The sequence below is a fragment of the Panthera pardus genome, unplaced genomic scaffold (assembly GCF_024362965.1).
Source record: "Panthera pardus isolate Hobbes unplaced genomic scaffold, ASM2436296v1 HiC_scaffold_15, whole genome shotgun sequence".
Lineage (NCBI taxonomy): Eukaryota > Metazoa > Chordata > Mammalia > Carnivora > Felidae > Panthera > Panthera pardus.
The window spans coordinates 49,902,944-49,921,131 of record NW_026526710.1 but is presented as its reverse complement, the minus strand read 5'-3'; the positions used below and the strand labels follow the sequence as shown (position 1 = coordinate 49,921,131).

The window sequence follows — 18,188 nt, the reverse complement described above, 5'->3', positions numbered from 1 at the left end:
AAAAATTAAAAAAAATTTTTTTTAATGTTTGTTTATTTCTGAGAGAGACAGAGACAGTGTGTGAGTGGGGGAGGGGCAGGCGGAAAGGGAGACAGAATCCAGAGCAGCCTCCAGTGTCTGAGCAAGCTGTCAGCACAGAGCCTGACACGGGGCTTGAACTCACAAACTGTGAGATCATGACCTGAGCCGAAGTCGGACACTTAACCAACTGAGCCACCCAGGTGCCCCTAAATATGTTTTTAAAATGAAATTATTAAGTGTAGGATTATTTGGTAGGGGATTCCATATCTAAAACAAAAGTGGCATTCAGTAAGCTTAGCTCTTCCAATTATTTGGGGTGTCTAAGCCAGAAGATGCCTTAAGTAGAATGAAACACAAAATATTGAATTATATATTTTGTGCTGACTGTAAGAAATTCAAAGAGGTAATCCCATAGAAGTGGTTTATCACGACATATATTAGTACTGTACTTGAGGATCTTGGCATTTACTTTTATTAATTTCCTGCTATCATTAATATATGTAAAATTTATGTATGGTTAATTATTCTACACTATCGCTTAAGAATTTAGATGCTGACGTAAACACTTTTAATTGACTTCACTGAATGGATACAAATATGAGAGTATGTGTTTATGAATTTCTTTTTCACTACAATTATCAAGACCTTACAAATCTTGATTGCTTAAGCAGCCAAGATTTCATGCTATTACTCCAAATAGTCTCCAAGTAATAGGTGAAGGACAGTAACTATATTATGATTCTTTTCTATACAACACTGTTACCAATAATCTGAAATAATAAAATCCTCTGTGTTGAATATAAAAGGGCATATTCTATGAAAAATAAATCTCATAAGTTTGATCTAGAGTGTTTCAGTTTTCATTAGATTTTTAGAACTCAGTGAGTTAAGCAGTCATGAAATTAATCCTTTAACAAATATATCAAATCACTACTGATTCATTTGTGCAGCTTAGACTCTCAAATTACTTTGGCTAGTTTTCTAAAAAACATATGATGATTTTTCTAGAAAAAAAAATCTATTTCTCCAAGGTGTCCTGATCTTAAATTCAAGAGCATCTATAACAGATAAGTTCATAAAAGCAAAACTTTATGAACAAGGTAGGGTTGGTCCATACCTGAGTATAGTCTGAGTTATGTGATTTATCTTTTTATTTTCTGAGCTTGTATTGTTATAGACTTTTTCACCATGCTGCATATGTTTATGTGTGTTTGTATAAAACCCAAAGGTAATATTTAGGAGAGTCAGCCTAAGATGCTTGCAGTCCGTCATTCCTACTGTATCCCAAATTTTGCCACTATACCAAGTTAGATCAGGTTGCCTAGATATTTGAATTCAATAAATTTAGCCTCTTGAAAAATTTCCTGCTTACTTACTTTTTAATTCATGTGATTAACTATGTTTGAAGAAATGAGTCTATGAAATTTTTGTAATATTTTGCCGATGACATTGTCCATTAGGCTACTAAATATCCATATTAAATTACCTTAGCTCAGAAACTTCTTTTAGAATGTAATACAAGAAAAAAAAATGCTTCTCCTGTGGAAGTAGAATGCTTTCTGTTTTCTCTCTGCTAGGACAATGCAACTAAATATATTCACATTTGTGCCTCATTGCCATGAAGTTCAGAGCCAAAGTTTATCCGAGGTTTAGTCATCTTTTTGTTCAGTTTATCATAGAGTATATATCATAGCATAGCATAGAGTACATAACAGTTTTAAGAAAAAAGTGAGATGTAAGTTTTAAAAAGTATTTAAATCTGATTATGGAAACAAATTTTAATACTATAATCAAAGCTCTTCATTATAGTATTTTGTTAAATTACATCCTATAATATCCCTGTTAGCTATTTTGATATCTGGCCTTCTGAACTCATGATTCCTTCATTAGAAAAGAAATAATGTTTAGGAAATAGTACATTTTTTTCCTAGGGAATTTCACTAATTACATCATTTGCCTTGAGTTGTCTCATGCAGATGAAAGTAGAGAGATCAGAATTTGTTTTCAATTTAAAACTTCCCTAATATGAGCATTGCAAAAACTACAGTTGATACTTGCTATTCATTCTTAGCTAATGGAAATATTATAAAATAGGAATTAAAGCGCTTCTTTAAATTAAAACTTTGATTAAAGGTACACCCATCCCTTCATACAAGGTCATGATTAAAAACTCTCTAATACCTGTGCAGCCATTATTTGTGTTATTATTCGCACAACTATGTACATTTCTGTCTTTGTGACCAATTAACTTAATTGATGCTAATTAGCAAACACATTTTGTTTAAATTCCCCACCTGCTACTTGTACCAATTTATGGGCTCTTTTTCATACAGGTCGTCTACCATCCCCTGGGATACTTTCATATCCTCTCCTGAGTCCTTTATTCATGGTATTTCTTTTTAATTGTATCTTCTAATACTCTGCTTAGTAATTTTGCTATCTGGTCTTTTGAATTCACAATGCTTTTACTTTCTCAGTTTCAGTGATCTGCATCTTTGTTTCATGTTGGCTGTCGTTAGCATGGATGTACCTTAGTCTTAGTTATCACTCAGCCTGCACAAGCAATATTAAGAACTTTCATGGTCACCTAAAATTTTTCAAGTATTTGCCACTATCTTTACAGAGGAGATGTCCTCATTGTGTTTGCCCCTGGATGACCCTGCAGCCTCTGTTCCCCCCTGTTCGGTCTGTTTCATAAAGCTGCTTCATCAACCATCCCAATGCTCACATTCTCAGTTTTCCCTTTTCACTGAGAGAGGGAAATTTCTTCTCTTCTGCCTTATCAAAAGGTCCCTAGACAAAGAAAATATTTCATCTTGGATCTTCTCTTCTACAGTCTGAAACCATCCTTCTTTGCCAGGCTTCCTGAAAGATTATTTTATACTCACAGATCACACTTATTACAACCAACTCCCCCACTGGTCCCTCTTCCAGACTCTGGTTCTCACCAACCCATTGAATTGGTTTTTTAAAAGACCACATGACTGCCTTTGCACCAGATCAAACATTGTATTCTTTTTTTTTTTCTTAATGTTTTTATGTATTTTTGAGACAGGGACAGAGCATGAGCAGGGGAGGGGCAGAGAGAGGGGGACACACAGAATCTGAAGCAGGCTCCAGGCTCTGAGCTGTCAGCACAGAGCCCGACATGGGGCTCGAACTCATAGACCGTGAGATCGTGACCTGAGCCGAAGTCGGACGCTTAACCGACTGAGCCACCCAGGCGCCACCAAACATTGTATTCTTAATGAACTCACCCCCATTTTCTTGAGCATCTTGTTGCTCTCCCTCCTCATTTTCTTTTTCTTGCTTTGGGGCCACTTCCTGAGATCCTGGGCTTGGCCATGTACTGTGTCTTACCTTATCCACAGCCGCAGAGATCTGTTCTGTATAAGCAACTCTGGCAGTGGAAGTCCAGTCGCCTGCAGTTTTTGTATTTCACTCCAAATGTCAGCCAGATGCTGGACAAATGTATTGTTATATCTTCACTGAACTCTTTGTATTTTCCATCATCCATCCTCGCCGCTGGTCTTTCACCTCATCTACCAGATCACCTGTAAGTTCCTCTTGACTTGCCTTTTTCTGGCAATAGCACCACTATTGTGATTTATAGCTATATTCATACACTTGAAATGAGATTAGACTTCCTTACACTTATGGCTTGCATCCTACTGCTCATTGAATTCTGTTGATTCTTCCTTTACTATGTTTCCCAAATAGTCCAATAATTTTGAATTTTATTGGCTACCATTTTAGTTCTATCCCTTCACACCTCATACCTGTACTCATACAGAATTCTAACTCCTCTATTTGCATCTTACCCTCCCTCCCTCGCCCCTATCTGAGGCAGGAACAGAACTAGGATTTGTGCCTGAAATTTATAAAATTGGGGCCTTATATTAAAAGAAAAATACTATAAAATTGTGAGCAAAAAATTATGTAGAACGATGAATATTTGTTTATAGTAAGAAAACACCAAAAATTTTAACAAAACAGAAGTCTTGAAGATTCAGACCCTTTTCCTTTGACATCTCTTTTGACAATTTTCAGACACACATATGAATAGTTACTGATTTTAACTTGGCTTCCCCTCCCTACCTAGAATGCTTACAACATCCAGAAACTCTGGAAGTCCCATCTAGTTAAGGAACCCTAGTATCTAAACTTCCCTGGCTTTATGAGAAACCTGCTTTTGCTCCTGGAGTAGTCTTCCTCAGTTCTGGCTTTGATGGTGTCAGACTTTTGCCATCTCAGAACAAATTCTAAATTTCTTACTGTAATAGAGTATGGGCTCTTGAAACTGAGAGACCTAGGTTCAATTCCTGTACAACTTTGTGTGATTTTTCTGAATCTCCAGTTTTCTAAAGAAGTGGGATGTTGGGGTGTTATATGTAATAATGTATAAGAAATATTTAGAATATAATCTAGCCTCTTTCTACTTTTTCTTCTAATATGCTCAATTAGTTCATTTCTCACCTTAAGCCATCACATGGGATTTCTGGTACTTTTCTCAGTGTGTGCTCTTTTGGTCCACTGATTTTTTCCTTACTTAGGAACTATGGGTGCTATTCTCTCATTATTTACTAAATATATTAAGATTGACAAGTAAATAGAGGGTAAGGAATATAGCCAACATAGTTGTCAGAGTTACTTAGCACTGGATCTTTTAGCAAAATGTTGACCTAAGCCTTATGGAGTACCCCACATAGAGCCTACCCACCTTCCCTCTACAAATATACAGATACTAAGTAAAATATAACAACCTTTTAAATAACCAGATAAGATCAAAAGAAATAAAAGGAAAATTTCAGGCTATGAAACTGATAGAAAACTCATAGCCATAATTGTAAGTCTTTAATTTGGTAGGGTAACAGACTAGGAAGATAGAAAAAGTGAATGTAGGCCAAAACAGGTCAGGGTTGTAGTCTGAATGCCCACTTAAGTTCAGGAGATGTGTATTTTAGTTTGCAACTAGACAGGAACATGAACTGAGAATTATATAAAAAACTGGGACTCTGAAAGAGCTACTCCTCTATCAAGGGGAAATTACAGAAAAAGAGAAGAGAAATAGAAAAAAGGAGTTAAGGTGGAGAATAGACTGATAAAGATAGATCTAATAGGCACTCTAGAAGAGAAATTAGAATAAGGACAACAATTCAAACAGATGAGAAGGGAGAATTTTATAGACTTGAGTAAACCAGTGAGTCCTAAGAGCAGGGAAATAGACCCGTGCTGAGCAGTATAAACAGAAACAAATCTGTACCTGTGTGGATCCTAGTGAAAGTACAGCAGTCTCAAGAAATTCTTTAAGGTCACTATGAAGAAACAAGAGATTATCTAAAACGTAAATGCAGAATGGACACACATCTTGTCTTCAAAATAGATGCCAGAAGACCGTCTGTAAGGGACCAAGGACAAAAAGTCTCGATTTTTTTTTTTTTTTTGGAGAAACTAGTTTTAATTCACAAATCAAAGCCCAGCTAAACTGTACTTCCAGAGTGAAAAACAAAGCACTACTTCAGTGACCAAGGTTACCACTTACAGGCTGTCTATGGAAAAGCTGAAATGTCCTCCAAGCAGAAGGAAGCTGTGCCCTGAAGGAAACAGTGGTAAATTAGCACCATTGGTGAGAAAATCTGAAAAAACAAAACAAAACAAAACAAAACAAAAAACCTTGATTTTTAAAGTCAGAGGGTCTTGGTTCTTAGCTCTCCTTTACCAGTTATTGCCAGTGGACCTTGTATAAGTAAGTTTCAGCTTCCTCATGGGAAAAACAGAAACAAATAGCATTTATTTTGCACATGAAAACCAACATCACTTGGTCACTGGAAATAACAAATGGAAAAACTCCCACCTCGCATAGTACCTGGTATCCAAGGAACATGATAAAATGCAGTCTAATCTGAAATTGTGTGCCATGGCTGGCTTTACTGGAACACCCTGACTATCTCAGTCTCTTGAACTATTTGGAAGACTAAATCAAATGTCTCTATCTAGACAGCGCTCACTTCTCACTAAAAGCAGCCTTAAATCTTTCTCTCTTCTGTGTGCAAATTGTACTTTGTGGTACATCTTTTGTAGTTTGCTCCTGTCTCATATTGCTGTTATTTATATATGGGCCTTAGCTCCCTTACAAGAAGTTATGTTCCTTGAGAATTATGCTGCTTAACCTGTTCATGTCTGTATCACCTACAATGTCTTACCTAGAGTGCAGTTAATTGCTCAGGAAAGCTGCTCAGTTCCTGCTCAATTCAACTGAATTGAAATTGTCAAGTGAAAGATGAATGAATGGACATTGACTAATGTGTTCCTTTGTGGTAGAAATTAGTTGGGAGATAAGCTCATTTTTATTGTGTGCTATGTGTTTCACAGTCTTCCATAGTTGGCATTTCAAAGTGCTTATATACAATGGAGTATTACTCAGCAGTCAAAAAGAATGAAATCTTGCATTTGCAACAACGTGGATAGAACTAGAGGATATTATACTAAGTGAAATTAGTCAGACAAAGACAAATATCATATGACTTCACTCATATGTGGAATTTAGAATATAAAAGAGCTGAACATAAGGGAAGGGAATATAAAAACAGAGGAACAAAACATAAGAGACTCTTAAATACAGAGAACAAACTGAGGGTTGCTCTAGGGGTTGTGGGTGGGGAGATGGGCTAAACGGGCAAGGGGCATTAAGGAGGACACTTGTTGGGATGAGCACTGGGTGTTATATATAGGGGATGAATCACTGGACTCTACTCCTGAAATCGTTATTGTACTATATGCCAGCTAACTTGGATGTAAATTAGAAAGTAAAAAATAAAAAAAAATAAATAAACAAACAAAAGTGATTGCTGACTGAAAATCTAATAGGGAAAAAAAATATATCCCTGAAGAAAAAAAGTTACATTTAATTTTAACTCTTTTTAACTCTTGAAATCCTATTTTAAAAATATTTTCATCTATTTGGCAGTTTGTGTGAACAGGTAGTGACATTAACCAAGTGAATAGATTTTGTATACAGTTTTAGGTTTCACAAATAAGCTATTAGGGCCAAAGATGCCATGATCGGCAACAATCATAAGCATATCTAGTCAGTTATTTTCAGAATTAAAGGATGTTTCCTAGTGGATATTTCAAGTAGTCACTTAGTTAAAAATGAAAATATGTCGGGGCGCCTGGGTGGCTCAGTCAGTTAAGCGTCCGACTTTGGCTCAGGTCATGATGTCATGGCTTGTGAGTTTGAACCCCGCGTCGGGCTCTGTGCTGACAGCTCAGAGCCTGGAGCCTCTTCAGATTCTGTGTATTTCTCTCTCTCTCTGCCCCTCCCCTGCTCACACTCTGTCTCTCTCTGTCTCTCAAAAATAAATAAACATTAAAAAAAAATGAAAATGTCACTTTAGTTGATAATTCAGTTTTTCTGGTCTTGATCAAAAGTATTATCAGATGGGATTAGCCAAACTGGGCTTCTGAGTATTAAATATGACATAAATCCTCATTTATTTGTGAAAGATCATTATTAATGGCCAATGATGCTCTAAAATTAAGGCCAAAGTGCATACTATTAATTCATAATTGTTGTCAAAGCTTAGATGAAGACTAATTAGCATTTTTGTTGAAAATACATTTTCAAACTCCTTTTAAATAGGTCAAGAGAATTTTCTCAAACTGGATCATCCAAGGATTCACACATAGCTGGATCCATGGGGCCAGACGTCAGTGGCTTGCTGATCCCCTATTTCTCAACGAGGCTTCTTCCTCTCAGGTCCTTGCTACCTGCTGGAAAATGTTGCCATCAGCAGCTCTAAGCCCCTCTTCTTACTTAGCATCCGAGAGCAGTCTTCCAGCTCCAGGTCACCCTTCCCATGAAAGGACTTTAGTCCTATTTAGATCATATATCCATCTCTTGGATGGATGAGCCCTTATGATAGTCATGGCCAGGGTGAGGTCAATGAGGCTCTTTTCTCATAATGTCCAGCAAAACCATCTAGGATGAGGTAAGAACAATTGAATTGTGTTTTTAGTCCACATCCACAAGCTTTACCTGAAACCTTGGATCATATGTGGTCCAAAATTCAGAACTTTTCAGATTTGGGGAACATGATAGAGTATATATTCCAGTTATTGCATAACACTTGCAACAGAGTCGGGGAAAGCAGCTCATATACAAATATATTAGTATTTCTGACATAAAAGATCAGAATATTCACAGAAAGTAGGGAAAAGGCCATATCAGTTTTTTTCTGCCAAATTTCCCCAAATTTTTTGGAACAATTTTCAGTTTATACAATATTAGCATTATAGAATTGCTGGTAAAAGGTTGCAAGTCTGTAATTAACATATTCTATTGCACGTGTATTACACCCTACATGCTGGGCATATATTAGATTGTAAACTATGATGGCTGAGACAGTATTGATACTATTTATATATCTGAACATGACATACTTTCTGACATATAGAATGTGCTTATTAGATATGTTTGTTGAATAAGTGAATGTATCAGTGACTTTATGTACATTACTTCATCATGGAATTCCAAAAATTAGCCCATGATATAAATATTATTTTTCTTATTCACAACTTACTGAATGAGCCTTGGTTTTGCCATTTGCAAAAATAGAATTAATGATACCTAGCAGAATGAGTGAGGCTCAGAGAGATTAAAAAGCAAAAGCGGTCAGATTTCAAGTAGCTGATTTCATAATAATATTCAAGTCAGTCACTTCATCACTAAACTATTACTTTATTCCACTGATGGATACAAATGAAGCTGCTTGATTAATTGAAGGGATCCCTTAGGAGCTACAACTTTCTACACAGCCTGTAACAATTATCCCTTTAGGTGTAGATATATCATTTGGTGGGAGATAAAATATGCATATCATCTAAGCTGCAGAATTTTTAAATTATGTATTCTAGAAAGTAACAAGATTAGGAAAAATAATTTAGGGTCCTATGTCAATTCTGAGTAATGTATCATTTGCTTTAATTATCTTGAAAGAGCTCATTCTACATAAAATCTTGGGTAGATATCACAGTTGCTCCAAATCTGGTCTCATTTATTACTTGATTTAGTTATGCTTAAACCCTGGAGGCTAGTGAGCCTTGCCACAAATAAGTACTATAAATCCATGAATACAGTTTTATAGTCATGATTTATTTTTTTTAAGTTTATTAAACTTAAATTTATGTTTCTTGTCTATGCAAGTGGAGGAAGGAAAGAGAGGGAGAGAGAGAATCTCAAGCAGGCTCCGGACTATCAGCACAGAGCCTGACATGGGGCCCGAACCCACGAACTGTGAGATCATGACCCGAGCCAAAATCAAGAGTTGGATGCTTAACTGACTGAGCCACCCAGGTGCCCCCAGTCATGATTTATCTTTACTTTTTTATAAAAAAAAAAAAAAAACAAAAAAACCTGGAGCATCTTAAATGTACAACAGTTCTGAGGACACTAACATTGTGTAGTTTATAGTTTTGAGATCAAAAAGTGGACTAGTTTGTTGGTGTGGTATTAAGTTTTACATGTATCTATAAGGAAAGGCACATTTATGTTGTGCCAACAGCAATCACATCTTAAGTCCCCAATTAAAATGTTACTTTTTAAACTCCAAAAGTTCTACGCGACAGCTGAGCCATCTGTTTAATGAAACAACCACTGATTTGGTCATAGATAATTATTGCAATAAGAACAGTGCTAGGGAAAGTTCAACTCATGACAGTTAATTACGAAGAGATAATTAGCGAGGGTAGTTAGCATGGTCTCCTCTCTAGGGTAAGAAATAGGTAACAAATCTCATTCCAGGTGTAGATCATGTAAACGGTATAGTTACATATATTTTTGAATCATCATTTAAAAATCTTATTAGGTACCAAACAGTATATTTACTGAGCTATGTTTAACCGAAAGGAGAAGTGTTGTTTTTCATAAATTATCTATTGAATTCTATGCATTTTTTTGTCAAAAATATCCTTAGGTTATCACATGGAGGCTTTTGTGTTTCATGGGCACTCTTACCAATGTAAGAGGGAAATTACGGCACTTGTCCCTGGTGGAATCCATGACTACGGTCCTTAACACATTCTGCTAATTACCTTCCAGGAAGACACAAATGCGGGAGTATTAGAGTAAGCTCTCTACCATCAAATGTGGTGAAGGAGAGTTCTGGTGAAGATAGTTCTCAAAACTCACAGTAAATAATCGTTTTAAATTCCTCTATGATAAAATCACTTTGATAAGGAGCAAAAATGATTAATTTCCTTCTTACTGTCTTGGTATAAGTACTTCAGAGTTGTGAAGTACTTATGAAAGTACAAATTATGAAAGAACAAATTATGGAGGGACAATAAGCAGAAGACTTGCAATTGTAGTATCTTCTATCCAAGCGCAGCATAATGGAGCTCCAAGGGTGGTGAAAGCATTGGCATTCATTATTGGCTCATCAGTATTAGAACCAAGGGAATTTTTAACAGATTGCCTCACAGGAAAGAAAGAACCCTGCCTGGCTCCTTATTCTCATTTTGGGCACAAAACTAAGGTTCTCTTATGTTTCATATACAGTGATGTCTTGGCACTTCTGGTTTCTCCAACATGAAAACCGTGTGAGTTTATATTGCGTCCGTGCAGAGTATGTGACAGAACTGAGAAAAGTTAAACTTATTTTTGTGCTATTAGTGAAGAAAGGTTTTTAAAGAATTAATAGGAAAATATGTTAGGAGAATTTCAGTCTCTTTAAGAGAAGAATTTTTGTGAGATCCTAATATACTCTGTGCTTAAATGCAAAATAGAGTTAGCTGTAAATGGATTTCTCTGTAGGAGTGTGTAGTATTTAAGATCTCTAACTTTGTTTAAGCTACCGAGAGCTTCGGTGTACTTTGGCAATAATTCTTTACTAGGAATTAACTATTACTCCCAACTTATCAGAGAATTAACTATTACTCCCACCTTATCATCAGACTTAGATATGAATTCAGGTATTTCCACATACATAGCTGTGTGATCTCAGGCAAGTTATACGATTTCTCGGAACTTCAATTTATCTTTCCTCAATAGGAGTATTATAAATATTTTTCTCAAGAGTTGCTTGGAAAATTAAATTAGATAATGAATCTCAGCTTCCTATATTATGTCTGCCCATCCCAACCACTCAGTATGAGTCAGGTGTTATATTTATCTTAAAATTTGGATGGTAGTGGTTTCTACTTAGGGGTATATATTTTATTATTCACTTAAGATATAGGAAATTCTTTGAAAAATACATGTATATTAAACTGTAATATAGATTTTATTCATTCTGCCTTTCTTTCCAATGAGCACGACTGTAATATACACATATAAGGGTTGTCTTTGGTCTGCTTATTGAACACAACAGAGTGTGTGTAAGGATTTTTTTCTACAATATTTTCCATTAATGATAAATTACATAAAAGTACTAAGTATACAACAGAATTTAGACAATGGAAGGGTTGAGAATTAGGAGACAGGAACCTTGGTTTCTATATCTAGTCAACTTGTCCTTTAGCACATCACTTATCTAGGTTTCAATTTCTTCAAACTTCAGAGAAGAAACTTGTACTGAATGATTTCTATGGCTATTTACAGTTACCAAGCTATAATTCTACAATAAGCTCAGAACAACTGTATTTTCAAAATTATATCATTTACCTACTGGCAATGTTTATCATATATCTTTGCTTCTACTTGTTTTTTTGCACTTAATAGGAAAGAGTACATGATTGCTTTATCTTGAAGTTGATTTTTTTTTCCAAAATCTTGAAATATTAGGCTATCCAGTGACCTTAAAAATGATCTAGCCTCTCACTCGGCCAGGACATTATTCTAGTTTCTAAGAAGACCAATTTCCTTTATCTGGAAAAGATCCAACTTTCTCTGTTATGTTCTCTGAAAAGGAAATTATATAGATTATCATGCCTAATAACTTTTACTGTCCTAGTGAAAGTTATTTCCCATTTTATTTTTAAAAATTAAAAAGAATTTGAAAAGAAAAGCTAATTTTAATTACAGGGATATTTTACCTTTTGTTTTATCTGTTCAACAAACCTTTATGTGTTTAAGAAGGTGTGTGTTTATTGCTACAATCGAATCAGCTGAATAAAGTTCCACAGCTTTATATATTCCTAATTTTGAATGGAGATACCTGATAGAAATAAAGATAATGAAGAGCAGAAATACATCTCTCTGAATTTCATGTGTCTGTCAATAATTATATCAAGAAAAGAGAGGCTGCTGATGTTTTATTTAGATTGTGTTAATTCAGTCCCTAGAACCAGATGAAAGGTCTAATAATGTAGTTTATAATGATGTGAACTGTCACTTCTATTTGAATAATGTTAGCTACAATCAAATAATTTTTCCTTTTCCATAATGGAATGTTCCTATTCTCATTGTTTTCTGTAATATCTTTGCCTCCAAGTAATTCAATTGAGGAAAAACAACATCGTGTACCTAATTCCTGTGTGGTTTAGATTATAGTTTTGAGCCAAGCTGTGGCCAGAGTTGTGTCCTTTCATGAGACACTGATTTTGTGGCTCAATATGTTTTTGGTTCTGAGCTAGATTATCTTATCCATACTCAGGGAAGTACGAATGAAATAAAGGAGCAATATGACTTTTGAAATTATATTTACATCTTTATGACTATTTTTTTTTTTTTTAATTTATCTGATTTGACCCTCCTCTCTGTTCCCTACACAAATTCTGGCTTTCTGATTTCCTTCTCGAAATGCATCTGCTGCTTTTAACTGCCACCTCAGGGGCCTCTCTCTTTTCTTTCTTTTGCAAAAAAATAGCATTTCCAGATATCCTAACGCTTTATTATCAAAGTTGTCCAGGTGTCATTTCAGGCATCTCACAGGGTTCATAGTGGAGACAGTACCCTGTACCTTTCTTACCTTTTGTCTATAGAGGTGACTTTGCAGGTGGAAGCATGAGGAGGGCGGCCGAGGCAGCTACAGAAATTGTTTCCTAGGTCACGCAAGGTCAGAGCCTGGTCTCTTCGTACACTATACAAATTCCACTGACGAATATCTGTGAAAACATTGATGGTCTGAATTTAGCTGTTCTATAATATTGAGATATAAACCCTATGGGTCAATTTGCTAAAGCACATTTTACATGCTAGACTTAGCAAAATGAATCAAGTGCCATAAAGGCATGCTCATATTCACTTAAAAAAAATTAAAAGTTGTCTATTAGGTCAGAGGCTTCTAATAAGTGGCATCCATACATATTTGAGATTGAGGCTTTGAAAACTCTAAGGTGGCATGTCATTATATAGGCTAACTTCCCAAAGGGCATTTTTATTTTGTAATTGCATCTTTGGCTAACTTATCTGGCTAAATTGTCATGTTATTTCTTATCTGTCATTTGCTTATCTTCATTAAAAAACTGTTCAATATCATTAAGCACTTCATCTTTCAGTTAGATGATTTTGCACGTAATTAGGGGAAAAGAAAATGGAAAAATTTTCTGATTATCACAAATGATATGGAGAGTTGCAAACAATTTGAAGTTAATTACGAGCTTAGTTGGGGGGTTAATTAATTTCTGCGTGGACTATACAGAAGATGGATTTCCAACATGTATCTATTAAGTTAATAATATCGACTCCTATTTTATAAATAAAACATGTAGGTACACATACAGCTCAGATGAAAATATCAAACTTTTATTAAATCAAAATTGTTCTAGGACTGACTTTTTGGTTTGTATTTAAGCTTTTTTAGAGGATTTTAGTCACACCAAATGTGTCACAACTTCAACTGTAAATACTCATATTTCATATTAAGATTGTTTGACATGGTCTGAGTGTCTGTCCATTTTTCCAGCTATGTTTCAGCCTTGTCACTTGCTTTTGTTTTCTTGTGCATTGTCATGTGTTTTGAAAGAATTAAGGCACTTCTTTTATTTGCAAAACCCAGTCAGCATTTTGTCACCACCTGTTCAAGTTCCAGCGTAATGGCCCAGACCAAATACTTGGGAATGTGGAGGTCTGGGACTGACTGATGGATCTGTGTAGTAACTATACCTTAACCTCTAACTAGCTTTCATTTTTCATCTTTGCAATTTCCATTTCCTCTTTTTATCAAAATTAATTTAGTCGAAATAAATGGATACTCCTGCACATCCTATGAGCTCTTCTGAGAATTGCACGGGTCTGTTAATAATTTTTCATGTCTCTCTCTCTCTTTTTTTTCTTTCTTTTTTTTTTTTTTTTTTTTTTTAGTCTCGACCTATTCCTTCCCACCTGACTTCAGCAGTTGCAGAGAGTATCTTGGCTTCAGCCTGTGAGAGTGAGAGCAGAAATGCCGCCAAGAGGATGCGCCTGGACAGACAACAGGTACCGAGGAGCCTCGGGGTCGGTGGACACCAGCTATTGCAAATATTGTTCAGTTAGTCTGATTCAGGTAGAAGGGCGAAAGCTCTGGGATTTTGAAGTACACTGAGGTAGAGTTTTGAGGTCTTTATGATATGAATTGAAAGTTGAAAGTGCAGGATCATGAGATCAGTGGGCATCCATTACATTTTCCGTGGTGAAAAAATGGACAGTTGTGGGGCACCTGGGTGGCTCAGTCAGTTAAGTGTCTGACTTCAGCTCAAGTCATGATCGCACGGTGTAGTTCGTGGGTTCAAGCCCTGCATCGGGTTCTGTGCTGACAGCTTAGAGCCTAGAGCCTGCTTTGGATTCTGTGTCTCCCTCTTTCTCTGCCCCTCCCCTACTCACACTCTGTCTCTCTCTCAAAAATAAACAATAAAAAATTTTTAAAAATGGACAGCTGTAAAATCAGGAATTCTGGCTAGTATCCAATTTGCAGGCTAATTACTTATTTAAATAAATGGTTCTAACTGATCATTTATGTTCGTTTTGTACATTTACCTGATTGTTTATAATAGTGACATGATTGTGTTCATTTCGAGTGAAAGTGAACCTCTCTTTAATCTCCCCTGCTCTGCTGCTAAACGTCAGTGAATTGCTCTGGGAATCTTGAAAGCACATACTTTGAAAGACTGGAAAGCTGTAAAATGGGGACAGAAAATAATGAAAATATATGTCCTGGGCTTGCTTCCGTATTAATGAATCATTTACTGTATACCCATTAAGTATCCTTCTATCTGTGTCTCCTTCCTAGGGATGTAGCTGTATGTGGTGTGGGCGTGTGCATTTTGCAGGCGTTGTGCGCTTATGTCTTGCTCAGTTTTCCCTTGGTTTATGTGCCTCTGTCGGTCTCCCCTCCTCAGGTCTGAATGCCTTTCTCTGTGTTCTTTTTATCTCTGGCCCTCTTAATTGTCCATAATCAAATACTAAAGTATAGCACACAATATTAAATACTACACATAAAAGTATGCTGTGTTCTGACTTTTAAGTTATTTTTACAACAAATGATCTTGTGCTTCATATCTTTAGTTGAGTTTGGGATGAGAAGACTAAATTTTCAGTCTAATTTTGTTTTTTCCTACGGGCCAATGAGCTTCTTAAAATTATATATATGTATGTATATGTATGTATATATATGCATACATATATATATACACATATACATACATATGCATATATGCATACTATACATATATATACATATATACATGTATATATATGCGTACATACATATATATGTACATATACATATGTATATACATACATATACATATATATAATGTATATGTATAATGTGTATACACATTATATATAATGTATATGTATAATGTGTATACACATTATATATATAATGTATATGTATAATGTGTATACACATTATATATATAATGTATATGTATAATGTGTATATATATGTATGTACATATATACATATATGTATGTATATGTATATATATATAAAACAAGTATTTCCAGTCTAGGACCTAAATATTTCAAAATGTTTCAGAGTGGCAGTATTTTAAAATTGTATGTGTTTATTATTAATATGGCATGTGCTAATAATTCTAAACAATGCAAAATATGAAATCCCTGGTTAAAAAAATTTTTTTAAGTTTATTTATTTTGATGGAGACAGAGACAGTGCAAGTGGGGGAGGGGCAGAGAGAGGGAGAGAGAATCTTAAGCAGGCTCCACACTGTCCGTGCACTCACTGTCCACGTGAGGCTCAACCCCATGAGCTGTGAGATCATGATTTGAGCCAAAACCAAGAGTCAGACACTTAACCAACTGAGCCATCCAGGCACCCCTAGCTAATATTTTTTAAATGTAGTATTAGCCTCAGATAAAATGTATATGAAAATACTGATTTTGAGTTTGTTAATCATCCTTGGCCAGTCATGTTTACGCACATATGCATTCCTCCGTGAGACTTTTATCATTATTATAAGCCTAGAATCTATCTTACTTGGAACAAGTCAGAGCCCTGTATACAATACCATATAGCACAGTCATTAAGATGGCACATTCTGGAGTTAAGTACATCTGGTTTGGTTTCTCAGCCCTACTCTTACTAATAGCTCTTCAGAAAGCTACTCCATTCTCTGTGCCTCAGTTTCTTCATGGGCACGATAACAATAACAGTTCTAATCCTAAAGGGTTGTTGTGAGCACGCTAAATGACACATTTATGTTAAGTACTTAGCCTGGCATATAGTAAGCATCAACAAATTTAGCCTAGGAAAAGATTGTAACTGATGTTCTGTCATTGCCTTGGCATCAATAAATCTAGAAAGAAACATTAATAGTAGTATCTCAGATATAGGAATTTTGAAGTCAGATGAAGTCTATTTGAGAAAATATCATAATTCTAGAAACCAACATAATAGAATTCTGGGATTGAATGCGCTTTTCTGTGTTGTCTTGACATATATCCCACCTCATCTACACTCTAGAATGGTGTCAGTCATATATACAGTTGTCATGAAAATTAAATGACTGATTGGTGCTATGAACTACCTGTGATACTTCTATGTATCCACCAATATTGGGTCCAGTAACTTAACCACTGTTGGCCTAATCTATCAAATCGAGGTTACATATATCAAATTCATAGGTTTATTTTGAGGTTTCAATAAGGCAAGGCATATGAAAACATAGCTCATTTAATAAGTTTACATATACTGTCAGAGCTATACTGTATTCAAACTCCTATGTATATGCTTCCATACATACCTAAGTGGTAGGAAAATGTTACCTCCAGTCCTAAGATCGGCTATTTACTAACACACGTGTCCTATTATCAGAAGGGAATACTCATTTGTGCAGTCTTTAAATTGAGATCAAAATTGCTTCCTAGAACTTCTACCCATTGAAGAAAAGCTACTAGCAACTTTTAACTATTAGCAATCATGAGAACAGTGACTTCTAACTACTGCCCAGGGACCAGGGGGCCAGAATGGGTGGGGATCAGTGGTCCTTGGCTCTGCTTCCCATGTTACCGGTTTCCTTTTTCTGTCCTCCTACACAGTGGTCATTTATTGCAAAGCTCTGTCACCTGGGAATAGGGGATGTCCAATATTTTCCCCACAGAGGAACGTTCTTTCCAGGTTTTAAAAGTGTTCAGTGGGCCTGGGATTTATGGGGGATATGGAAGAAAATATTTAAAAAAATACATTCTGTGATTTATTGGCAACCTAATAGGTGCTTTGTGGGACTTTATTTTTCCTATTTAGTAATTTCAACACCCCATGAAAAGCGGGTGTTATTATTCCCATGTCCATGTACGGAACCTAAGGCTCAAGGAAGAGGGGTTATTTGTACAGGGTCACCCCGCTGAATGAGCAAATCAGACAATGAGTTTCTACTGTGTGAGGCGGACACTCTAGATCTCTCTACAGTCTTACTACCTTCCATTGATTATATTCACTGAGGGAAAACCCGTGTCCTGGAACAAACTCTTAGGACTCCTGTCATGTGTGCCTCTGCTTGTAATGTTTTTGACAGTGCAGTGTTCTGTTGGAAAACCATCTGTTTTAATCATAAAGATATTTATGCTCTTTCATATCTAGCAAACCAGGTTTCCCCAGTAAGCAAATTATTCCAGGAAGGACATTCTTGCCTCAATATCAGCTTGAAAAAGTGCCTCACTTCATCGGGGAAATGAGTTCTAAACTGTGAACACTGATTGAGTGTTTAGTATTTCAAAATAAATAAAATATATTACACACAGATATTTAAAAATCCACGAATTATTTCTGCTTACTCTGAACTCATAT

General features: G+C 35.7%; 1 protein-coding gene across 10 annotated transcripts in view; it reads left to right on the top strand.

The window, feature by feature from the left end:
* NOL4 (nucleolar protein 4) overlaps positions 1–18,188 on the top strand; it is a 426,109-nt gene that overhangs the window by 304,111 nt on the left and 103,810 nt on the right. For all 10 annotated transcript variants that reach the window (XR_002084657.2, XM_019465438.2, XM_019465437.2 and 7 more), the window contains one exon: positions 14,264–14,377. Coding sequence is in view for 9 of the 10 variants with exons in the window: in XM_019465438.2 (XP_019320983.1) it covers positions 14,264–14,377 (114 nt within the window). In the remaining variant the exon portion in view is untranslated. The remainder of the gene's footprint in view (positions 1–14,263; positions 14,378–18,188) is intronic.